The sequence below is a fragment of the Salvelinus alpinus genome, chromosome 12 (genome assembly GCF_045679555.1).
Source record: "Salvelinus alpinus chromosome 12, SLU_Salpinus.1, whole genome shotgun sequence".
Classification (NCBI taxonomy): Eukaryota; Metazoa; Chordata; class Actinopteri; order Salmoniformes; family Salmonidae; genus Salvelinus; species Salvelinus alpinus.
In genome coordinates, this window is record NC_092097.1 from 9,103,206 (window position 1) to 9,129,622 (window position 26,417).

Sequence of the window (26,417 nt, forward strand, 5' to 3'; positions counted from 1 at the left end):
GAGGGAGATGTGAGGAAGGCCTGGTGTTCCTTCAACTTCTCTATGGTTAGGAGGCTTGTAGGGTGAAAAATAGGGTTTTTCCATAGCAGCACCAGTGTGTTGCCAGTGAGTGAGTATGTTAATGTAAGCTCTAGTGTTATTTTAGTGTCTGTTTTAAGTCTGAGGGTTATTTCATTACTTCAAGGTCTCCAGAGCAAATTAGTGCCTTTTTGAATACCTCACATCCATAATGGGAATTGTTGAAAGAATGTCCTTCTGGTGGACCTTTTTGAACAGTAAAGTATGGATATGGATGTACTCAGGGAAAGAAAATTGTTCCCGATTTTTTTTGTCCAAGTTTGTGAAGGCTATTAAGCAACAATGAACTTGAGGCAAAGTAAATACTCTGAGCTCCCTTACGGAATAGTATGTCTGCACAGTGCAACGAGGGAATTGGATGGCACATGCTGTATGCTCAGTGATATGACACATGATAAGACCAAGGAGCTAGTGGTAGAGTTTAGGAAAAATAAACATGTCTTTAATCCCATTTCTATTAATTGTGAAGAGATTGGCACTGTTGACTCTTGTAAGTACTAGGGTGTACTAGTGGACAACAAACTGAACTGGAAGGAGTATTCTCGGTGTCTACAAAAAAAAATCCAGACTGTACTTTTTAAGGAAGTTTAGATCTTTTAATGTATGTTCTATAGCAGTGACATGGCGAGTGTAGTGACCTATGCCATTATGTGCTGGAAAGGGAATTTAGCTAAGGAGGACTTAAACTAGCTTAACAAAATCCTTAACAAAGCCAGTGCTACAATTGGCTGCACCCTAGACATGTTCATAAAAAGGCTGCAAGTAAAAACACACATGATCATGGACAATGACACACACCCACTCCACAACACTTTAATGCAACATAGGAGCAGCTTCAGTAGCAGGTTCATCCTGCCCAGATGTTCCACAGAGAGGTTTAGACTGTCATTTTTACCCACAGCTATGAGGCTTTTTAATGAGTGTAATTGATTAACTGTCTATTGGAAAATGCTGTTGCCTGTTTTCCCCCAGAGTAGGATGGAACAGCACTGGAATCAGACTATTCATTTTGGGATACTATGGTTGGTGCACGTGCCTTTTGTTTTTTAATCATGCGTTGGTCATTGTTGCGTGTCCTGTCATTGTGTCCTGTCAAGTCATTAACGATGCATGCCGTGAGAAAATAATTTCCCAAATTGGGATTAATAAAGTAATACTCTAAGCTCTCTACTTTCCCCATGCCAATGTTTACTGCCTCTCTTGGGTAATAAATATGGATATAGTAGTAATAATGAATGTAATCCTCGTGTCGAGGTCTACATTTTTTATGATCTCAAATCCAACTTCATTACTTCTCACTATGATAAAAAAAATAAGACTTAAACATTTTAAAATGTGCCATCCATTATTCGTGACATGCCAGCCCAGCAGGGGGTGGATGACTCTAGTTCCTTCTTCATAGTAGGACAGTTCGAAAAATTATAGATTTAATTTTATTTTGCAGAAATGCCTTGTTGAACACTGTATGTGCCTTAATTACAAACGTGTATGTGATCCTTAAATATGAATAAAAATGTTAAATTATTAGCCTAATTTAGCCAAGGAAAAAGCACTGAGCTGTATAGAAGAAAGACATGATCTTTCCTGGCTAGCCATGATTGGCTGAGATAATGGAGAGGTTGACCAGGCTGATGGTTGATCTTGCATTTACACGTTAATTCTTGAAGAGATTGGTGGGTCTATGGTTTAAGAGGGTGTGAATGATCCTGAATGGGCATAAACAAAGAGCTCTCCAGCACTCAGCAAAATCTTTCAAGGGCATTTTTCGTCTACTTGTCTCCTAAGTGGGATAACGTTTAATCAACTTTTAAAGCAGCATAACCTTCCCACGTGTAACGGATGTGAAATGGCTAGCTAGTTAGCGGTGGTGCGCGCTAATAGCGTAGCCATTTCACATCCGTTACACACGCTTCCTCCAATCACAGTGTATGGAATACCATTTTGGAGCTCTGAATTTGAATTTTTGTAACCGTCAAAACAAGCATTTCGGATTTTTCAACACAAATCCCAGTTCGGATGGGCCGTTACATTTACATGTTCACATTGTAAGATAATTAACAATGTACTTACTTACACATTACATGGTAATAAGTGTAAGTTATAGAGGCTAAATATAACAGCCTTCCACTTTTCATTATAGAGTAAACATTCGATTTGATAAGTGGGTTTAAATGACGAGATGACAATTAATCGTGACATATTACCCTGTAATAAAGATAATGTTAAAAAGCACGCTGCAAACCCTTCTCGATCAAAACTATCAAGTGATCTAGTTATTGCACCCTGTCATGTGATAAGATTTCTCTAGAAGGCAACTTTCCCTCACTGTGCTGCACATAGTTGAATGAGGAAATTTCACAGTATACCAACTGCCTCAATAAAGGCGTGCATAATCAAGATGTAATTTCTCACATTAACTAATACAAAGTTAAGAAGAAAGAAAAAGCGTGAATAAAGTGTTGACAAATCAGTCCGTTTAGCTGGTTGAGTGGACTGATTCGTCACGGTAAACTTATGAGGGGAGATGGGGAGTGGGAGAGAGCCTATGCGCACAGGAAAGAAATAGAGAGAGAGAGAGAGAGCGCGAGAGAGAGAGAGAGAGAGAGAGCGAGAGAGAGAGAGAGAGATTGCGGAGACTGACTCCTACGTCCATCATCCACTATTCTAGTCTTCACCGACATGAGGTAGGTGTGAATATCATCCTGAAGACTGCAAAATGAATCTGTGCTTTCTGTCCAAACCGCAGGTGCCACTAGATGCAGGTGTGGTTTAAAGAAAGACATCCAAGGTTTTGGTGAATTTCATCAACACGTTTCGGTCGTTCAACGCATCAACATCCATCCCCATCTCGTGTTCCTCTATACTTGTTTCGTTTATTCGTACAGAGGTCCTTTGTCAATGCGTCCTTCAGAATATGTAGCTTTTCCTCTGAGGAATTATTTTACTGGAGGATCGCGCATTACATTTTTTGGGATCTTTCCTTGTTTGGCGGTAAGTGATATAGAAAGCTTTGATTGAGCACCTGAGTTGTCCCTATTTGTTTCTAATGTGCTGGTGTGTTTTTTTTCTACAAGTAGCCTGACATGTGGAGTTGATAATGGTTATCGGAATGTTAAACCAGCAAAAATGTTTTACTTATTTATCAAAATACTGAATTGTATTCAACTGGCTCTTCATCTGAGTCAGTTTGCAAACAGAAGGAAATTAATCATGCAGCAACAGGAAATGTGAATTAATATGTGGATTATAAGGAATGGATATATTTTTTTGTTAAGGCAAATCAAGTCTGAAATTTCAATGTGGAAATTACAAACTTTAGAAACCTTTATAAAACTGGAATGCACCACAAGTTTGTATTTCCTGCTCTTCAGAAAAATTCGCAGCAACGAAAGAGTGGTCAAATTAACATCTGTATACACTCCTATCGAAATGTTGTCAAAATGTACCATCTAAATGAGCAATAAAAAAGCAGAAGTATACTGGATTTTTTATATTTTGACAATCGTTCTTCGTATTATCCTTAAATCTGATACATACTTAGCAGTATGGCAGGTATTTCATTCTGACGCTACAGGTCTCGTTCTATTCTGAACAGACCACTTCTATTTGTCATAGCTGTTAACAGAGCTTCCTAACGAGACTTCACATTATCCTCTCTGTCTTAAACATTCTGTTCTGTGACCTCTGGAAATGACAAGGTATTTGACAGCCTGCTTAGAGGTCTTTTAGAGGTGGTGTTCTTGCAGAGGGAATCCTGTTATAATCCTTGCATCCATAGCCCAAGATGTACTCTTAAAGAGCCTAAAGAGTCCTTAAGGTCCAAGGACCTTATATGTTATTTTCAGAGGGAGACTACCAAATACTCCATCTAAAGCTGAATCGATTCTCAATTGCAATACGGTTGTAGAAATATAAATCTCTTTACTTTCATATCACATCAAAATAAATGCAAAATATATTTATTAGGTACACCCATCTAGTCCCGGGTCGAACCCCCCTTTGCCTCCAGAACATCCTGAATTATTTGGGGAATGGAAACGTTACTCAATTGGTATCAAAGGACCTAACGTGTGCCAGGAAAACATTCCCCACACCATTACACCACCATCAGACCAGGCAATGTTTTTCCACTCCTCAATTGTCCATTGTTGGTGATCGCGTGCCCACTGGAGCTGCTTCTTCTTGTTTTTAGCTGATAGGAGTGGAATCCAGTGTGGTCGTCTGCTGCAATAGCCCATCCGTGACAAGGACCGACGAGCTGTGCTTTCTCAGATGCCGATCTGCACACCAGTGTTGTACTGCGCCGTTTTTAGCTTGCACGATTCTTGCCATTCTCCTTGGACCTCTCATCAACAAGCTGTTGTCGCACCATTATCAGTAAACCCTAGACACTGTCATCCATGAGAAGCCCAGGAGGCCGGCCATTTGTGAGATACTGGAACCAGCGCGCCTGGCACAGACGATCATACCACTCTCAATGCTGCTTAGGTCACTTGTTTTGCCCATTTTAATGTTCAATCGAACAGTATGGCCAAGTGTCTGTAGGAGCGAACCATTTTCGGGAACGGGGTGGTGACCTAATAAACTGGCCACCGAGTGTACACTTACTGTACACTGTTTTAACCAGCTTCATCACAGTTGCAGATTACAGTATTGCTCAATGACAGCACATTTCAGTTGTTCGGAGCATGCTAGATAGCTAATTAGCACAGGTGGTCCCTCAGTCTTCCATAAACAAAAATGATGCGTGTAGGCCAGTGACAAACAATTTAAATGTAATGCCTTTTAAATTCAGGCTGTAACACAAGGACAAAGTCTGAACAAAGCCTGGACAAAGTCAAGGGGTGTGAATACTTTCTGAAGGCACTGTACCATGCAATGACTTTATCATGGAAATGTTTTGTTCATGAGTTGTTACTGATTGTGTGTTTTGTCTGTTTCTCTGCTTAAGATGGCAGGTAATTTTAAGGCAAGCCGGAACACAGAGTGAGTCGCCATGGCGGCAGGAGTGGCTGCATGGCTTCCCTTTGCACGGGCAGCAGCTATTGGCTGGATGCCTGTGGCCAACTGCCCCATGCCCACTGCTCCTAGAGACCACAGAAAGAGACATGACGAGCTGATCATCCTGAATGTGAGTGGACGACGCTTCCAGACCTGGAGGACCACACTGGACCGCTACCCAGACACCCTGCTGGGAAGCTCGGAGAAACAGTTCTTTTACGATGAGGAGACAAAGGAGTATTTTTTCGACCGGGACCCAGACTCCTTCCGCAGCATTCTCAACTTCTACCGGACAGGAAAGTTGCACTATCCTCGCTACGAGTGCATCTCGGCCTATGACGAAGAGTTAACTTTCTTCGGCATCATTCCGGAGATCATCGGCGACTGCTGCTACGAAGAGTACAAGGACCGGAAGCGGGAGAACGCGGAGCGTCTCCAGGATGACCAGGATGACAACAAGGACTGCAAGCTGCCCAACATGACATACAGAGAGACAATGTGGAGGGCCTTTGAGAACCCTCACACCTCCACCATGGCCCTGGTGTTCTACTACGTCACCGGCTTCTTCATCGCCATCTCAGTCCTCACCAATGTGATAGAGACGGTACCTTGCGGTGCCACGCCTTCACAGAAGGACATGCCGTGTGGCGAGCGCTATACCATCGCCTTCTTCTGCATGGACACAGCCTGCGTCCTCATCTTCACCGTGGAGTACCTCATGAGACTGTTCGCCGCGCCCAGCCGCTACCAATTTATGCGCAGTGTGATGAGCATCATCGACGTGGTAGCCATCTTTCCCTACTACATCGGCCTGGTGATGACAGACAATGAGGATGTGAGCGGGGCCTTCGTCACGCTCCGAGTGTTCCGTGTGTTCCGCATCTTCAAGTTCTCCCGCCACTCGCAGGGCCTCAGGATCCTGGGGTACACGCTGAAGAGCTGCGCCTCCGAGCTGGGCTTCCTCCTCTTCTCCCTCACCATGGCCATCATTATCTTCGCCACGGTCATGTTCTACGCAGAGAAGGGGTCGTCGTCGACCAAGTTCACCAGCATTCCAGCCTCCTTCTGGTACACCATTGTCACAATGACCACGTTGGGGTAAGTCCTCCCTATTTCTCTCTTTCTCTCTCTCCCTGTCTCACTTTCATTCTCTTTCTCGCTCACGTTCTCTTCCTCGCTTTTATCTTTCTTCCAATCTCTTTGTTTTTTTTCTTGCTCTCTCTCCCTCTCATTTTCTCAGCAGTTTGGGTTCTCTTTCTCCACTTGTGTGGTTCATTAAAAAAAAACGTGTCTTCTGCATTGAAATGATGCATGCTGTCCCCAAGAGATCTCAAGATGGTTCACAAATGTTATCTTCAAATCAGGAGCTCTCACAAAACCTTACTTGGCATCATCAAATCACAAATACTGATTAATGTTGGGAGTTTTGGTATTCTAAAAAGTTAAGAAGTCAACCATCCAAGGTTGAATTCAAACAACAAATGTCTTCTGAAGAGGCTTTAGTTAGTTATACAACTATAATTCACTTCGACATGATGAATGCACCTTAAAAAGTTGATTAGCAGATTTGATCTGGTGCCAAAATGCTTGCCTGTGTTCTACTGCAAATGTAATACCTTGGTCTATTGTTTGGGTATCCTGGATATGTTTTCTGCTGTGTGGTGGAAAATGGAATATGGATAAATGCCAACAGCTTCTTCACTTCTTCAATAGACTAGTGGGTGTATGTATGATGCTGCTGCCCATTTGAGTAATGGTGGAGAGCCACCACTACATTTACAGTACCTACCTGACCTACAAGTATAAACTCTAATGGCAAAGTGTTTACCTCACTGTAGGCTGGCCGAATGCAGTAGCTCCTGGGAAAGTGTGTGTGTGTGTGTGTGTGTGTGTGTGTGTGTGTGTGTGAGTGTGTGTGTGAGCATGCACGTGCCTGTGCACTTGCGTGCATTCGTCCATGTGTGTGCGCTTGCCTGAATGTTTTGCGAGGGTAGCGGGAGATTTGTGTGTTCCTATTATGTCTTTGTCTAGTGGGTGTTTTGTGTCTAATGTCATTTCAAAAATGGCTGTAATCTGGTATGCTCTGGGACACATAATCCCAGAAAACAATGATTGTAATAAGAATTGGGATCCTGAATGCCGGTGAAAGGGTTTTTGTTTTTCTTATTAGATTAATGATTGGTTTTAATTTGTTATAAAAAAATAACTGTACATCTTTTCAATGTTACATGTATAGGTACGTACAGTATGTAGATGTAATACTTTTTACAACTATTTTCCTTCTATTTATACTTTGTTTCTGCCAGCTTCTCTTTGGGCTTTGTCCATCTCCACATTGTGTTCGTCATTGAGAATGACCTCTGACAACCAATGTCTCCCTGGTAGACTGGTGCTGTTATAGCCTGTCTGATTCTTCACTAGCCAGCTAATACAGTGACCTTGACGCTTGTTTCGCCAAGCAGCCAGGAAGTATCTCTCCAGGAAATAGTGCCAGGGGAAATAGCCGTTCAACCCTGTTCCTGCTCTGTTCTGTTCAGTACCCACCAGTTGCTTCATGAGTGATTCCTCAAGAAATAAGGTCAAAAATATACTACATTTTGTTGGTTTCCCCCCCTAAAAAATATCCATAGAATGGTCCTTTGGAGGAAAGATTGTTGACATATATTTGACATTTGTATCTAAAAGCATAAAAACATATAAAAGCATATTACTTTAATTTGGCATATTTTTTTATATATTGTTGAACCTAATATACTCTACGGGCATACCAACGTTCCAAAGTGGGATCCCTGCTAGTTTTAATGTTATGGCCCATTTAATACTGAAATATTGTAGCCAATCACATCCCTCCTTTTACTTGTATCATTGCTATCCTGCAAATCACCAGCAGAGGGCAACCATTTTGAATACATTTTCGAATCAAACCAAATTGTATTTGTCACATGCACCGAATACGATAGGTGTAGACCTTACAGTGAAATGCTTACTTACAAGCCCATAACCAAAAATGCAGTTTTAAGAAAAATACCTAAAAAATAAAAGTAACAAATAATAATAATAATAAATAATAATAAATAACTAACGTTTCCGTCCCGGAGCAAGCACCAACTAGCCTGGGACTAGCGCATGCAAGACCCATCACCCGGCTAGGGCTCCTGGGCTACTCCTGAAGCCCACCCCTCGGCTACAATATCCAGACCCCTTCTACTGCCGGTACGGGGCACGGAACCCCGCCGATCCTTCACGGCTGGAATACCGACATAATCTGCCCGAGGATCCCAACAGACCCCTCAAGCGCGACGTCCCCTGAAGGCCCATTCTGCTAACTGCGGCCTGCAAGCTATCTATAGCATATTGGACTGTTAGCTGATCCACTGGCCAGTTTCTTGAAGCACTATACCCATTTTGCCAATTGGACTTGGACCCCTCTGCTACTTGGAACCCTACTAATTCCACGACTGGTCTATCGCTGTCACCGCACGAGGAGGCAAAAACAGACTTTTCCCCCATCGCGACGTCCTTCTAAGGCCCTTATGCTAGCTTGCTAGACCCGGCCTGCTAGCTTGCTAGCACCGGCCTGCTAACTGTCTGAATCGCCGTGTCCCCAGCCCAACCACTCACTGGACCCATACTATCACTTGGCTACGCATGCCTCTCCCTAATATCAATATGCCTTGTCCATTACTGTCCAGGTTAGTGATTACTGTCTTATTTCACTGTAGAGCCTATAGCCCTGCTCAATATGCCTTAACCAACCATGTTGTTCCACCTCCCACATATGCGATGACATCACCTGGTTTAAACGTCTCTAGAGACTATATCTCTCTCTTCATTACTCAATGGCTAGGTTTACCTCCAATGTACTCTCTTCCTACCATACCTTTGTCTGTACATTATGCAATGAATCTATGCTATCGTGCCCAGAAACCTGCTGCCTTTACTCTCTGTTCCGAACGTGCTAGACGGCCAGTCCTTATAGCCTTTATCCATACCCTTATCCTACTTCTCCTCTGTTCCTCTGGCGATGTAGAGGTTAATCCAGGAACTGCAGTGCCTAGCTCCACTCCTACTCCCCAGGTGCTCTCATTTGTTGACTTCAGTAACCGTAAAAGCCTTGGTTTCATGCATGTTAACATTAGAAGCCTACTCCCTAAGTTTGCATTATTCACTGCTTTAGCACATTCTGCCAACCTGGATGTCTTAGCCGTGTCTGAATCCTGGCTTAGGAAAACCACCAAAAACCCTGAAATTTCCATCCCTAACTATAACATTTTCCGTCAAGATAGAACTGCCAAAGGGGGCGGTGTTGCAATCTACTGCAGAGATAGCCTGCAGAGTTCTATCTTACTATCCAGGTCTGTACCAAAACAATTCGAGCTTCTACTTCTAAAAATTCACCTTTCCAGAAACAAGTCTCTCACCTTTGCAGCTTGCTATAGACCACCCTCTGCCCCCAGCTGTTCCATGGACACCATATGTGAATTGATTGCCCCCCATCTATCTTCTGAGCTCGTGCTGCTAGGTGACCTAAGCTGGGACATGCTTAACACCTTGGCCATCCTACAATCTAAGCTTGATGCCCTCAATCTCACACAAATTATCAATGAACCTACCAGGTACAACCCCAAATCCGTAAACACGTGCACCCTCATAGATATCATCCTAACTAACTCGCCCTCCAAATACACCTCTGCTGTTTTTAACCAAGATCTCAGCGATAACTGCCTCATTGCCTGCATCCGTAATGGGTCTGCGGTCAAACGACCACCCCTCATCACTGTCAAACGCTCCCTAAAACACTTCTGCGAACAGGCCTTTCTAAATGACCTGGCCGGGGTATCCTGGAATGACATTGACATCATCCCGTCAGTAGAGGATGCCTGGTTATTCTTTAAAAGTGCCTTAAATAAGCATGCTCCATTAAACAAATTTAGAACTAGGAATAGATATAGCCCTTGGTTCACTCCAGACCTGTCTGCCCTTGACCAGCACAAAAACATCCTGTGGCGTTCTGCATTAGCATCGAATAGCCCCCGTGATATGCAACTTTTTAAAGAAGTTAAAATATACAAGGGCAGTTAGGAAAGCTAAGGCTACCTTTTTCAAACAGAAATTTGCATCCTGTAGTACAAACTCAAAAAAGTTCTGGGACACTGTAGTGTCAATGGAGAACAAGTGCACCTCCTCCCAGCTGCCCACTGCACTGAGGCTAGGAAACACTGTCACTACCGATAAATCCACAATAATTGAGAATTTCAATAAGCATTTTTCTACGGTTGGCCATGCTTTCCACCTGGCTACCCCTACCCCAGTCAACAGCTCTGCGCTCCCCACAGCAACTCGCCCAAACCTCCCCCACTTCTCCTTCACCCAAATCCAGATAGCTGATGTTCTGAAAGAGCTGCAAAATCAGGACCCCTACATATCAGCCGGGCTAGACAATCTGGACCCTCTCTTTCTAAAATGATCTGCCAAAATTGTTGCAACCCCTATTACTAGCCTGTTCAACCTCTTTTGTATCGTCTAAGATTACCATAGATTGGAAAGCTGCCGCGGTCATCCCCCTCTTCAAAGGGGGAGACACTCTGGACCCAAACTGCTACAGACCTATATCTATTCTACCCTGCCTTTCTAAGGTCTTTGAAAGATTACCGACCATTTCGAATCTCAACCTACCTTCTCCGCTATGAAATCTGGTTTCAGAGCTGGTCATGGGTGCACCTCGGCCATGGTCAACGTCCTATGCGATATCATATCCACCATCGATAAGAGACGTTACTGTGCAGCCGTATTCATCGACCTGGCTAAGGCTTTCGACTCTGTCAATCACAACATTCTTATTGGCAGACTCAACAGCCTTGGTTTCTCAAATGATTGCCTTGCTTGGTTCAACAACTACTTCTCCGATAGAGTTCAGTGTGTCAAATCGGAGGGCCTGTTGTCCGGACCTCTGGCAGTCTCTATAGGGGTGCCACAGGGTTCAATTCTCGGCCCGAATCTCTTCTCTGTATACATCAATGATGTCACTCTCGCTGCTGGTGATTCTTTGATCCACCTCTACGCAGACGACACCATTCTGTATACCTCTGGCCCTTTGTTGGACACTGTGTTAACTAACCTCCAGATGAGCTTCAATGCCATACAACTCTCCTTCCGTGGCCTCCAACTGCACTTAAATGCAAGTAAAACTGAATGCATGCTCTTCAACCGATCGCTGCCCGCACCTGCCCGCCCGTCCATCACTACTCTGGACGGTTCTGACTTAGAATATGTGGACAACTACAAATACCTAGGTGTCTGGTTAGACTGTAAACTCTCCTTCCAGACTCACATTAAACATTTCCAATCCAAAATTAAATCTAGAATCGGCTTCCTATTTCGCAACAAAGCATCCTTCACTCATGCTGCCAAACATACCCTCGTAAAACGAACCATCCTACCGATCCTCGACTTCGGCGATGTCATTTACAAAATAGCCTCCAACACTCTACTCAACAAATTGGAAGCAGTCTATCACAGTGCCATCCGTTTTGTCACCAAAGCCACATATACTACCCACCACTGCGACCTGTATGATCTCGTTAGCTGGCCCTCGCTTCATACTCGTCGCCAACCCCACTGGCTCCAGGTCATCTACAAGTCTCTGCTAGGTAAAGCCCCGCCTTATCTCAGCTCACTGGTCACCATAGCAGCGCCCACCCGTAGCACGCGCTCCAGCAGGTATATCTCACTGGTCACCCCCAAAGCCAATTCTTCCTTTGGCGGCTTCTCCTTCCAGTTCTCTGCTGCCAATAACTGGAACGAACTGCAAAAATCTCTGAAGCTGGAGACTCTTACCTCCCTCACTAGCTTTAAGCACCAGCTGTCAGAGCAGCTCACAGATCACTGCACCTGTACATAGCTCATCTGTAAACAGCCCATCCAATCTACCTCATCGCCATACTGAATTTACTTATTTATCTTGCTCCTTTGCACCCCAGTATCTCAACTTGCACATTCATCTTCTGCACATCTACCATTCCAGTATTTAATTGCTATATTGTAATTACTTTGCCACCATGGCCTATTTATTGCCTTGCCTCTCTTATCCTACCTCATTTGCACATGCACCTGTTTGAACTCGTTACCTGTATAAAAGACACCTGTCCACACACTCAATCAAACAGACTCCAACCTCTCCACAATGGCCAAGACCAGAGAGCTGTGTAAGGACATCAGGGATAAATTGTAGACCTGTACAAGGCTGGGATGGGCTACAGGACAATAGCCAAGCAGCTTGGTGAGAAGGCAACAACTGTTGGCACAATTATTAGAAAATGGAAGAAGTTCAAGATGACGGTCAATCACCCTCGGTCTGGGGCTCCATGCAAGATCTCACCTCGTGGGGCATCAATGATCATGAGGAATGTGAGGGATCAGCCCAGAACTACACGGCAGGACCTGGTCAATGACCTGAAGAGAGCTGGGACCACAGTCTCAAAGAAAACCATTAGTAACACACTACGCCGTCATGGATTAAAATCCTGCAGCGCACGCAAGGTCCCCCTGCTCAAGCCAGCGCATGTCCAGGCCCGTCTGAAGTTTGCCAATGACCATCTGGATGATCCAGAGGAGGAATGGGAGAAGGTCATGTGGTCTGATGAGACAAAAATAGAGCTTTTTGCTCTAAACTCCACTCGCCGTGTTTGGAGGAATAGAAGGATGAGTACAACCCCAAGAACACCATCCCAACCGTGAAGCATGGAGGTGGAAACATCATTTTTTGGGGATGCTTTTCTGCAAAGGGGACAGGACGACTGCACCGTATTGAAGGGAGGATGGATGGGGCCATGTATCGCGAGATCTTGACCAACAACCTCCTTCCCTCAGTAAGAGCATTGAAGATGGGTCGTGGCTGGGTCTTCCAGCATGACAACGACCCGAAACACACAGCCAGGGCAACTAAGGAGTGGCTCCGTAAGAAGCATCTCAAGGTCCTGGAGTGGCCTAGCCAGTCTCCAGACCTGAACCCAATAGAAAATCTTTGGAGGGAGCCGAAAGTCCGTATTGCCCAGCGACAGCCCCGAAACCTGAAGGATCTGGAGAAGGTCTGTATGGAGGAGTGGGCCAAAATCCCTGCTGCAGTGTGTGCAAACCTGGTCAAGAACTACAGGAAATGTATGATCTCTGTAATTGCAAACTAAGGTTTCTGTACCAAATATTCAGTTCTGCTTTTCTGATGTATCAAATACTTATGTCATGCAATAAAATGCAAATTAATTAATTAAAAATCATACAATGTGATTTTCTGGATTTTTGTTTTAGATTCCTTCTCTCACAGTTGAAGTGTACCTATGATAAAAATTACAGACCTCTACATGCTTTGTAAGTAGGAAAACCTGCAAAATTGTCAGTGTATCAAATACTTGTTCTCCCCACTGTAGGTAAATTAAGCTACAGAATAGAGTTAGGAAGCAAGCCTGATAAACCACACCACATATCTTTCTGATGATACCAACAGATTTGATCACTTTGCTGCAGACAAATTGAATATGATCTTTCCAGTATCATTTTTCAGCAATTAGAACTCAGAGGAATCTAGTGGATACGACTTGTGACTTTAATTATAATTTTTTTAACAATATTTCTTATTCTTACTAGTGTATACAATAAAGATTTTACATGAAAGATAATTTGTTTATCTGGAACCAATCATACAATTTGTCCATGCCTGGGTTGGCTTCATTAATTAGTCAATCAAAATAATTTTATGATAAAATCAAATTGGTGTCATCAGCAAAGAGAATGGGAAGTACAGTAGAAGACACAGCAGCAAGGTCATTGATATAGATTAGGAATAACAAAGGTCCAATTATCGAACCCTGACACCACAGGATATCTTGGCCCTGGTAGATGCACAGACATTTGCATAAACAAATTGTTGTCTATCATAAACATAACTATATAACCAATTATATGTATAATCATGAAAAACGAAATATTAGAAAGTAATATTTCGTGATCAACCGTGTCAAACGCTTTGGATAAATCTAAAAAGATGCCAAGAGCGTATTCATTGTTGTTAAGGGCTGTAAATATTTGATCCACAAGTTGCAAAAGAGCCATATCTGTGGAGTAGTTTTTACGAAAACCATATTGGTGCTTATATAAAATACAGTGTTGATTTGAAATGTTTCAACATTCTCTTACACACCAATTTTTCTAGTATTTTAGAAAAACATGGTACTGTAGTACAGATATTGTCCGATAATTTGTAAAAGATCTTGGATCCACAGATGTATAGAGGGGGATAACTTTGGCAAATTTCAAATCTTTAGGAACAATACCAGTTTGCATAGATTTGGTGAAAATGTATGTTAGAGGCTCAGTGATCGAGGAAGACACTGATTTCACCAGAGGCACCAATCTCATCATGACCTGCTGCTGATATCTTTAAGTTACCAATTACCTCCACCACCTCCATTACATGGGCTCCCGAGTGGCGTAGCGATCTAAGGCACTGCATTTCAGTGATAGAGGCGTTACTACAGACCCTGGTTTGATTCCAGGCTGTGTCACAAACGTCCGTGATTGGGAGTCCCATAGGGTGGCGCACAATTGGCCCAGCGCTGTCCGGGTTAGGGTTTGGCCGGGGTAGGCCGTCATTGTAAATAAGAATTTGTTAACTGACTTGCTTAGTTAAATAAAGGTGAAATAAAAAAACATCAGAAGGATCAAACTGAAGCAGAGAACGGAAATTAATGTAATCCAAGGGATTTCCATCAGTTTCCTCAATTCACAAAAAACGTTATTAAATTCACATGAAAAACACTAGGATCACTATAGGTCTTATTTCCAACAACAAATTGAGATGGGATATTTGCAGATCCCTTTTTCTTATTCAACAGTTGATTGATGATTTTGTCTATATTATTTAAGGATTCTGGAATTTCTATTATTAAAATATATTTTTTGGGATCTCCGAAGTAGGTGCGTAAATTTGTTCTTATACTTTTTGTAATTTGCAGAATTCAGGGGAAAGGGATTTGTGAGAAACCTTTTATACGTCTTGTTTTTTTTAACCAAGGGTTTTTTGAGACCGGTTGTATAAACCAAGGTTTCCAGAACTCTTCTGCTGCTCTCTTTTAACTAAGGGAAAGCAATGGTGAAGTACAGTGTGGATCAACATCTTAAAGCGCTCGCAATTACTTTTCTTAAATATTGTACATTTAATGCTACTAATCATTCCCATCTGTTCATTTCCAGCTGCCAAAGAGAAGTGAAAAATTGCAAAGTGGTCAGAAATGTCAGTATAAAGTATAGCTGTATTAGGCACATTATTGAAAGAATTTGTAAAAATATTATCAATAAGGGTGGCAGATGGTCACTCTTGTGGGCTTATATATGAGAGAATACAGATAACTGGAGTATAAAGTATTCAAAAAGTCAGATATCAGTGATTCTCACTTTTAAATACATTTATTTTTCAATCACCCAATAGAAAACATTTTATCATCATTATTAATCAAATCCAAGGTTCATGCAAGGATATCAACGCAACTACCAATGTCAGAATCGGCTAGCCGATAGATGCATCCAATTACCCTACTTTCTTACCACAAGAAAATGAATAGGAGTGCATTTCTATGAAAGGAGATTCAACATCAATGTTATCAGATGTGAGTGTGAGGTCGTCTCTTACAAAGAGTTGAAAATGTTTACGATGAAAAATGGACACTCCTCCAACTCTTGAGGTTCTACAGCGGTGAACAGCATTATAAGGGGACATGTCATAAAGCACAGTTGTCTCTTCAGTCAACCATGTTTCTGAAAGGGCAACAATGGGAAATTCATGACTGAGAGAAGACAGATCATGAACAATGTGGTCATGATTTTTAGGAAGACTGCGGACATTCAAATGAAAGGTCGAAAACGAGCTCGTCTTGGAATGAGATACTCCCGTACGGGTTGTTCAATTGCGTAACGTTATAGTAATCACAAGTGATGGAATTATTTCTAGTAAGTTTCAGGAAATTTGAATCTGGATCAACACAGTCATTACATTTATCGTTCGCTTCATTAATATCTAACGGGTTAAAGATCTTGTTATCGGGGTTGATATGTTCCCAACTGAGAGAGATATGCAGTCGGAATCAACCAGAGAGTGGAACAGAAACATAGAAATGCATGCCTCCAATACAACCACACATTTTTGTTAGTTTTATCAATAGGGGTGCACTTCCTATGGAATGCACATTGAGACAGTTCACATAACACCACTGCAGACTTCAGAGGGTTACGCCATTTAGAGCAATGTGTGTTTTTGGTCATGAGGTTAGGTGAAACAGATGAACAAAGAGAGTAAATATGCGTGTGTGTGTGTGTGTGTCAAATCAGTGGACTATAGCTGAGTCACTTGTCATATACCTACGAGAGGAGGGGTGAACGACCAGCTGATCATACTTCAGGTATGCGATGTTGCCTTTCTTTTGTTCTTCAATTAGTCGTGGCAGCAGTTTCTTTCTTTTGAGGCGTACTTTTTCTGAGAAGTCTTCATTGATGAAGATTTTGGTTCCCTTCAGGCACTTGGCTTTCCTGAGAATCTCCTCATCTTTGATCCTGAGCAGTTTCACCACTAGTGTGGACCCAGATTAGACCCAGATTTTCTATTAAAGGAGAAGTTTTTATTTTTTACAACCAAATCTCTATTTCTGATGTAAATGGCTTGTTATAGAAGGACCCAGACACCTTTTTGGGGATTTCCCTTGTTTTTGAGAAACTTACCCCAAACAACGAATCACTTTCTCATCCTCGTTGTGCAGTGTGTTGGCCAAGAAAAAACGTGAACAACGGCTCCAAAAACACCCAAATATGTCCTTTTAGAAACGGCAAAGCTCTCAGTATAGTGTTACAGGTCTTTTGATGTTGTACACATGAAATTGTGTCATTCCGAACTTTATCCGCAGCGTTATATTACATTTATTTGTGACTTGAGTGATACTTCACCGTCCATTCTACAGGTAGCTCCAAAATAAAGGAGTTGATGAGCGATACAAAGTATATTGAAAGCAGGTGCTTCCACACACAGGTTCCAGACACATGTAGAATCTATGCCAAGGCGCATTGAAGCTGTTCTGGGAACTCGTGGTGGCACAACGCTCTAATAAGACACTTAATGTTGACGTTTCCTTTATTTTGGCATCCTCCGCTACACGGAGGATGGAACAGCTGGATAGAGGAAACGGTTCAAGTCGCACAAAAGGAAATATACTGCTGCGGATAAAGTTTGGAATTGCACAATTTCATGTGTACAACATCTAAAGACCTGCATCACAATACTGAGAGCTTTTGCCATTTCTAAAAGGACATACAGTAATTGGGTGTTTTTGGAGCGTTTGTTCATGTTTTTCAGGACCCCCGTACTGCACAATGAGGATAAGGAAGTGAATCCGCTGTTTGGGGTGTTTATCAAAACTAAGTGAAATCACAAAAATGTGTTCTGGACCCTTCTATAACATCCCATTTACATACAAAATGTAGATGTGGTTGTAAAAAAGAAAACGTTGCCTTTTAAAGAAGCAATTTGGGTGTGTACTTGTGTGTGTGTGCGTGCGTACATGATAGTGTGATGTTTGTGTGTGTGTTGTGTGGTGTAGGTGTGAGAGAGAGAGGGAGATTGCGGAGCCTGACTCCTACGACAGCGATGGAGGGCTCTGTTCTACAGGGTGTGAATGGACCCATACATCACTGAGTAGGAAGGAGCCCAGTCTGGTTAATAATGCATTGTGTTTTATCATAGAATACAGTAGCTGTAACATTTTTTCAAAAACATACAGCATTTTTGTCACTGATACCCTCTCTGACACCATTATTGGAAGACGTAGTGGGTGATTTACTTCAATGTGTGAATATCATATTTACCAACCAGACTCTATTACGTTTGTCTATAATCTTGGATTGTTAATTTGTAACTAAACTGTACAATCTCTTCGCTCAGTCTGGCGCTCAATTTTGCTCTGTTCAGTTTCCTAAACTGTGAAGAAGTTAATATGCATACAGTGCATTCTGAACGTATTCAACCTTAAGTCTTCTTGGGTATGATGCACACCTGTATTTGGGGAGTTTCTCCCATTCTTCTCTGCAAATCCTCTCAAGCCCTGTCAGGTTGGATGGGGAACATTGCTGCACAGCTATTTTCAGGTCTCTCCAGAGATGTTTGATTGGGTTCAAGTCCAGGCTCTGGCTGGGCCACTCAAAAACATACAGAGACTTGTCCCGAAGCCTCTCCTGCATTGTCTTGGCTGTGTGCTTAGGGTCGTTGTCCTGTTGGAAGGTGAACCTTCGCCCCAGGTCCTGAGCACTCTGGAGCAGGTTTTCAACAAGGATCTCTCTGTACTTTGCTCTGTTCATCTTTCCCTTGATCCTGACTAGTCTCCCTATCCCTGCCGCTGAAAAACATCCCCACAGCATGATGCTGCCACCACCATGCTTCACCGTAGGGATGGTGCCAGGTTTCCTCCAGGCGTGATGCTTGGCATTCAGGCCAAAGAGTTCAATCTTGGTTTCATCAGACCACATATTCTTGTTTCTCATGGTCTGAGAGTCCTTTAGGAGCCTTTTAGCAAACTCCAAGCAGGCTGGTATGTACCTTTTACTGAGGAGTGGCTTCCATCTGGCCACTCTACCATAAAGGCCTGATTGGTGGAGTGCTGCAGAAATGGTTGTCCTTCTGGAAGGTTCTCCCATCTCCACAGAGGAACTCTGGAGCTCTGTCAGAGTGACCATTGGGTTCTTGGTCACCTCCCTGACCAACGCCCTTCTCCCCCGATTTCTCAGTTTGGCCGGGCGGCCAGCTCTAGGAAGAGTCTTGGTGGTTCCAAACTTCTTCCTTTTAAGAATGATGGAGGCCACTGTGTTCTTGGGGACCTTCAATGCTGCAGAAATGTTTTGGAACCCTTCCCCAGATCTGTGCCTTGACACAATCCTCTCTCGGAGCTCTATGGACAATTCCTTCGACCTCATGGCTTGGTTTTTGCTCTGATATGCACTGTCAACTGTGGGACCTTATATAGACATGTGTGTGCTTTTCCAAATCATGTCCAATCAATTGAATTTACCACAGGTGGACTCCAATCAAGTTGGAAACAGGATGCACCTGAGCTCAATTTCGAGTCTCATAGCAAAGGGTCTGAATACTTATGTAAATAATGTATTTCTGTTTTTTACTTTTAATACATTTGCAAAAATGTATAATAACCTGTTTTCACTTTGTCATTATGGGGTATTGTGTGTAGATTGAAACATTTAATTTAATCCATTTTAGAATAAGGCTGTAATGTAACAACATTTTGAAACAGTCAAGGGGTCTGAATACTTTCCGAATGCACTGTATTTAACCTTCCTCAGACTCTCAAACCCCTCCAAGGACAGACTGTCCACCTTCCACCTCAGACCCTCTCTATTCAGGAATATACCTATCCAACTACATCCATACAACCCTTTTTGGCAACCACTTTTGATCCTGTCTGTTCTCTGTTGCTGACTGCCACCCTCCTCCGTCCCTGTCAGAGAGAAGACAGCACAGCCTTTTCTGAGTAATGGGATGTACAGGGGGCTAGTGATGGGGGAAGGATGTGAGGGAAGGTAAGGCTGGATTAACACACCTCGGCTACAGAGGATCATGGCTGTTAAATCAACTTCAGGTGGCTGATAAAAGGATCTCAATTGAATCCCAGCAAGAGCTGCTCCCAGCTGCCTGCCGGATAGATAGATTCCCAGGCATTGGCAGCCAGCAGCAGCAGCAGCGGGACTGGACCCAAAAGATTGATGGGGATGGAGGAAGCCCTTTCTCTTCTCTTCCCCCTCTCTCCCATCCCCAAGTGGTTCCCAGGGGGGAGTGTGGCTTTTTTGGGCCCATCAACAGTGTGATATCTGTTTAAAAATGCAATCTGATGGACCCGCGAGTGGAGTGGGGAGTAATCGTCTTAACCTGAGCACAGATGACGAGGCACAGGCAGGCCAAGCACAAGAGGTTCACTGGGTTGTGTCATTGACTCCCCAAAACAATAACCCAATAATGAGTGCTATATTAATAATAAGGTGTGCTGTGAACTACACCATGACTCTGGTGTTATAATTAGTCTGATTCTCCCAGTTGTAATGTCCTGAACCTGTGGCAGAGCATCAGAAGTGAGAGGAATGTTGTTATGCATGTAGGTCATGTTCCCATCTGCCTTAATCACTGGCTATATATAATCTGCTTCAGAGAGACGTTTAGCCCTCTCTCCTGTGTTGAGTGTCTTTCTGAGACATTTAAAGCAACAAGGTATCACGTCTCACTTCCGTATTCAACGTTTGTCCAGGGGGAGGATAAATGTAAAATTTTGACAGTTAGGTTTGGGTAAGGATTAAGGTTTGGGATAGGGTTAAACCAGAAAACTATTAAATAGGTGCCTAGCACTGGGACTGAATCTGCAATCCTCGGAGCCGGATCCCACTTGATGGTAGTAGAGCCCAACAGTGGAGGTGTCATAATACCCATAAAACCTAGCGGTCAAACAGGGAAATGGTTCCAATTGTTTTTCCACCCTTCATTTTTCCCATAGGGAATTTTAGAAACACTTAAAGCAAGGGCTGTGTTTCATGTAGGCTTACCCTGGCGTGGCGTTTTGATAACCATGTAAATATCTCTAGGACAAGGTGACTATTATCAATATACAGTATGCGGCTCTATTTACTCTCAGATTCGAAAATGCTAATTAGCATCAAAGTAGACATCATGCAAGAATACAACTCCCTGCCAGCTCCTGCACGTCATCTCTATCTGACGCCTTCGTTAACAGGTATTGTGTTAATTTAAAACTTGCACAAGACAGTTCACAGAATTGTCCATTTAAAGAAATTTTGCCAATTTATTCATTACAAAATATTTAATCCAGAGATTCTTACCTTTGCCTCGATTCGGCAGTCTCGTTCAGATCATCATGGTATTTGTAGTTCTTTATGACACAAAAGCCGAAGAACATATGCACATCCAGGTACTTTTTTCAGGTGCTGGAGTTGTAGGCAAACTCACGGAAAACAGACAGGAAAACGCCGCACACTGCTGCTCATGCACACAGGTGATATTTATTTACAACGTTTTGACCCTTAGGTCTTCATCAGGCATCCATATCCCAGGTGGGGGTGGAAGGTCCTATATATAGGGGCAGTACTCAGTGACATCACTTCCTGAAACAGGAGGTTAAAAAGGTATGAGATAGGTTCACAATATTAACATTCAATGTATCAAAATATATGAGCATACACAAGGAATGTGATCAATATTTACAATAATATACATACACATACAATTTTCAATTAGGATTAAAAAAAAACTAAAAAAGATTTGGACATATTGAAACTATAAAAAAGGTTTCAAGTCAAACTCCTCGTTTAGGCAAAGAAGAGACAGTGTGTTGAGCCTGTGGATCCAGAAAGATTCCCTTTGAAGAAGTTTCCTCTCAATGTCCCCTCCCCTGTGTGACATCTTGACCATTTATATTCCTATGTATCTCAAATCAAATCAAGTTTATTTTATATAGCCCTTCGTACATCAGCTAATATCTCGAAGTGCAGAAACCCAGCCTAAAACCCCAAACAGCAAGCAATGCAGGTGTAGAAGCACGGTGGCTAGGAAAAACTCCCTAGAAAGGCCAAAACCTAGGAAGAAACCGAGAGAGGAACCAGGCTATGAGGGGTGGCCAGTCCTCTTCTGGCTGTGCCGGGTGGAGATTATAACAGAACATGGCCAAGATGTTCAAAATGTTCATAAGTGACAAGCATGGTCAAATAATAATCAGGAATAAATGTCAGTTGGCTTTTCATAGCCGATCATTAAGAGCTAAAACAGCAGGTCTGGGACAGGTAGGGGTTCCATAACCGCAGGCAGAACAGTTGAAACTGGAATAGCAGCAAGGCCAGGTGGACTGGGGACAGCAAGGAGTCATCATGCCCGGTAGTCCTGACGTATGGTCCTAGGGCTCAGGTCCTCCGAGAGAGAGAAAGAAAGAGAGAAGGAGAGAATTAGAGAGAGCCAAGATTTTCAAAATGTTCATAAATGACAAGCATGGTCAAATAATAATCAGGAATAAATGTCAGTTGGCTTTTCATAGCCGATCATTAAGAGTTGAAAGCAGCAGGTCTGGGACAGGTAGGGGTTCCATAACCGCAGGCAGAACAGTTGAAACTGGAACAGCAGCAAGGCCAGGTGGACTGGGGACAGCAAGGAGTCATCATGCCCGGTAGTCGTGACGTATGGTCCTAGGGCTCAGGTTCTCCGAGAGAGAGAAAGAAAGAGAGAAGGAGAGAATTAGAGAGAGCAATTCACACAGGACACAGTACTCCAGATATAACCAACTGACCCTAGCCCCCCGACACATAAACTACTGCAGCATAAATACTGGAGGCTGAGACAGGAGGGGTCAGGAGACACTGTGGCCCCATCCGATGATACCCCCGGACAGGGCCAAACAGGAAGGATATAACCCCACCCACTTTGCCAAAGCACAGCCCCCGCACCACTAGAGGGATATCTTCAACCACCAACTTACAATCCTGAGACAATCTCAGAGAACTAATAGGATGTCCAGCTTGTACAAAAAAAAACAGCAACCGGATTTCTTGTCTCACCTGTCCGTATATTGCTGTGGTGCTCACTGATCCGTGTCTTAAGGCTTCTATGGGTTTTCCCTATGTAAGACAGAACACAAGGACATTCAACATGTAAATAACATTGGTGGACATGCAGGTAAAATGATCTTAAATCTTTGTCCTGTGCGGGGGTGGGTAAATTAGTTGCATTTATACGTGAAGCTGCATTGAGCACATTGGCCACATTTGCAATTACCCTCCGTAACCTTGTCCAAGAAAGTTTCCCTTTTCTCTGGTGGGTAATCAGATTTAACCACAATGTCTCTCACGTTTGGGGGTCTTTTAAAGATCATACGTGGGGGATATTTAAAAATGGGTTTAAATTGTGGGTCAGTATCAATAATGTACCAGTGCTTCCTGATAATGATCTTATATGCCTTCCCCAATGGTGAGTATCGGGTGAAGCATGATAGGACATGTTCTGCTTTTTCTTCTTTTTCTTTTTCTTTTTCTGGTTGAAGGCTTTCCAACTGTGTTAGTCCTTCAAAACGATCATTGGCATGTTTTACCCAATTGTCTTTGTACCCCCTTTCCTTAAACCTTTGTGTGAGGTCCGTGGTCTGGTTCTAATAAGAAGCATCAGAGCTGCATATTCTTCTGATGCGACTGAATTGACTTCTAGGGAGACTTTTAATGTGGACGTGGATGAAAGCTGTCACCTCTAAGGAGGGTATTCTTGTCCGCAGGTTTCCTAAAGAGATCTGTAGAGAGGGAGGTTTTGTCATTAATAACCATCACATCAAGAAAACTGATTTGTGATAGGTCATAGTTAATGGTGAAGTGAAGATGTTCATTCATCGAGTTTAGATAAGCACGGATTTCTAAAAGTTCTTCCTGTGTCTCTGTATAGATCACCAAAATGCCATCCAAATATCTCAGAATTGGGAGAATATTGGAGAGAAAGGGGTTAAGGTCTGGATTCAGCACCACCTGTTTTTCAAACATTCCTAGCTATAGGTTAGCATAATGAGGAGCCTTAGTGCTCCCCATCGCTGTCCCTTTGGTCTGGAGGAAAAAGGCTCATCTGAAGAGAAAATAGCTGGAGGTTAGTACCAGTTCAGCCAAATCCACAATACAATTGGTGCTGGGTAGAGCATTAGGGGGACGCTCATTGAGGTAGAACATGAGGGCCTCTAGGTCACCATGATGGGGGATGTTAGTATATAGACTGGTAACATCAAAAGTAAACCGAATATAATTTTCAGGTATATGGTCCACAGATTTCAAAAGATGAATAAAATCAGTAGATTCTCTAGTATACGTGGGGAGGGAGATCACCCAGGGTTTCACAAAATGGTCTACAAAGGTAGAGATATTCTCTGTCAGAGATCCGTTACTACTCAAAATGGGCCTGCCTGGTATAGGTGGTGTCATGCTCTTGTGAATTGTGGGTAGAGCGTATATGACAGGTGTGGTTGGGCAGTCAACTTTCATATACTCATATTCTGTCTTTGTAATTTCCCCTTCATTCAAAGATTTAGACAAGTTGTCATGGATCAGAGACTTGAATTGATTAGTAGGGTCCTTTGGGAGTCTTTTGTAAAATGCATCATCACTAAGTTGTCTCAGGGTTTCCTTTTCATAGTCTGCTGCATTTAGTATCACTAATGCACCTCCTTTGTCGGCAGGTTTTATAATCACACTGGAGGGGGGGGGGGGGCTAGTGACTCCTTGTGACGGGTTGGGCGTCTGCAAGCTGAATTCGGTTGTCAGATTGCAATTGGAAATCATGAAATTGGGGAGAAAAGGGAAGTAAAATAAAAAACATTTAAAAAAGCATAAAGAGTGTCGTCTTCTACCAGAGACAAGCGGCATGCTGCGTCTGTCTGGCTTCTACGTTGGTCATAGATGTTTTGTTTATGCAAATGAGGCGAATTGCCTTCTTGACCATTGATCCCCATGGCACTGAGACACTGAGCTGAGTGGACGTGACAGCCTTTAGCCAGGGGTGGGGAAAGAAAACCAATCATCTCGTGGTTAGTTATGATGAAAGCCAATATGGCTAGGGCATGAATGGAGAGGAATCAAAGGGAATGAGGGAGTGGAAATAGAAGGTGGAAGGTGTGGATTGGTCAAAAGCAATCTGTGAATGGCTTTATTTCTTTCATGTCTTCGTGAACGGCATACACCATTGGTAAATAATTCAGTGTATCAATAGCTGGATGAAACACAATGTTTTATAAGCACAAGGAAGAAGTTTCACCTTGATCATTAGGGGGACGGGACAAAGCTAAATGATCCGTGATGGCAACCTGCCTTCAAACGGAATTAATGGTGCGTTTTGCTGCCCTACAGCCTCGCGGATCAGAATGAGCAAGCCCAGTAGGAAATTAAAAATATCCCCTTTATCTGGCCAAGAATCTTGGAGCCAATTTCCCAACACAGGGCTCTTTAATGGCGACCTTTCTAACGATAGCTGTGGGATTTAATTTAGCTCAGTCGGAGGTTCATTTAGCACCGAAACTCATTTTAAAATAATTATACATACCGACGATAGCTGTGTCTGACTGGAATCTTTAACGACCTGTGGCCTGCTGCTCTCCACTTTCTCCTCAGTCAGGCTTGGTGCTATGGACCTACGACTTGTAAACCTTACCATACACACATACACATGCACACACACCTGCCATCCCCTCTGTCACCACACGGTCAGCCGGTCAAAGACGAGGTCGGCAATTTCTATTAACACGCCAGGACATTTTCGTAGTTGGAAGGATCGACAAAGTATTCTACGGTCACAAAATACATCTTGACCATAGTCAGCTGATAGGTAATACAGTTCATATGCATTGATGTACTTCACAAAGATATAATACCTGTGGTACCAACATGCTACTGTACATGGTAAAAGCACCAGCAGGTTGGCATCCTTAGCTGGATTTTCAGACCTTCAGTGGGAATGAATGGGCAACGTTTCCCATCTCCTCAAAAGTATATCTGCCGTTGTGAATGTAAGACTCCACTCTGTGAGGCACATCAATCTGCAGGTTGACCTTGGTAAAACCAAGATGTCTGTGTACGCTATCCCTGATGCAGTAAAACATTTTAAACATTGAATAATGAAGTAAGCTTTATGCGACATTTTTGAGTGCCAACCCATTGCACCTCTTTGTTTGATTGAATGTAAGATCAGCTTTGCTCTCACTGTAGATGCTTGTTGGCTTGGTGAGACAGGCAGGTGTCATGCCAGAGACTGGGATGAAGGAGGGAGTTAACTGTACTGTAAACAGCCAGATGGGGACCAGTTATATCCCCATTCAGTCAGTTCAAAGAGATACATTGAAATCCAATGAACGGATATTCAATTTATCAATTGAAATCACCCATTATTTTTCTGTGTGGACTGTTCAATTCATGAAGAACTTCCTCGAGTTGAAATTGAATTGAGCCCAACCCTGGCTTTTTCCCTTCAAGATGTTGACGTTATAGCATCAAGCACCTTGAATTGCAGGCTTTGCCCAAAATAGACAGACTATTTTCAGTTGGAGCCTTATCTTTCCAAACAGCTGGCAGGGGTCAGCCCAGGTACAGAGAAGGTAGAAACCTGGTAACCTCCCATCTGCCACAGTATGGATAAGCATAAGGACTGAGCTAGTGAGCTAGTCTGAAGGAAGGAACCTTCAGGTTTCATAAAAACATTGTTGTCAGGTAAACTGAAATAAACTAGA

At 42.9% G+C, this 26,417-nt stretch overlaps 1 protein-coding gene across 1 annotated transcript in view; it reads left to right on the top strand.

The window, feature by feature from the left end:
* The first annotated feature begins 2,756 nt into the window (after positions 1 to 2,756).
* LOC139535452 (A-type voltage-gated potassium channel KCND3-like) overlaps positions 2,757 to 26,417 on the top strand; it is a 115,357-nt gene continuing 91,696 nt past the window's right edge. The window contains exons 1-2 of the mRNA XM_071334859.1: positions 2,757 to 3,069; positions 5,030 to 6,177. Coding sequence (XP_071190960.1) covers positions 5,075 to 6,177 — 1,103 coding nt within the window. The 5' untranslated portion in view covers positions 2,757 to 3,069; positions 5,030 to 5,074. The remainder of the gene's footprint in view (positions 3,070 to 5,029; positions 6,178 to 26,417) is intronic.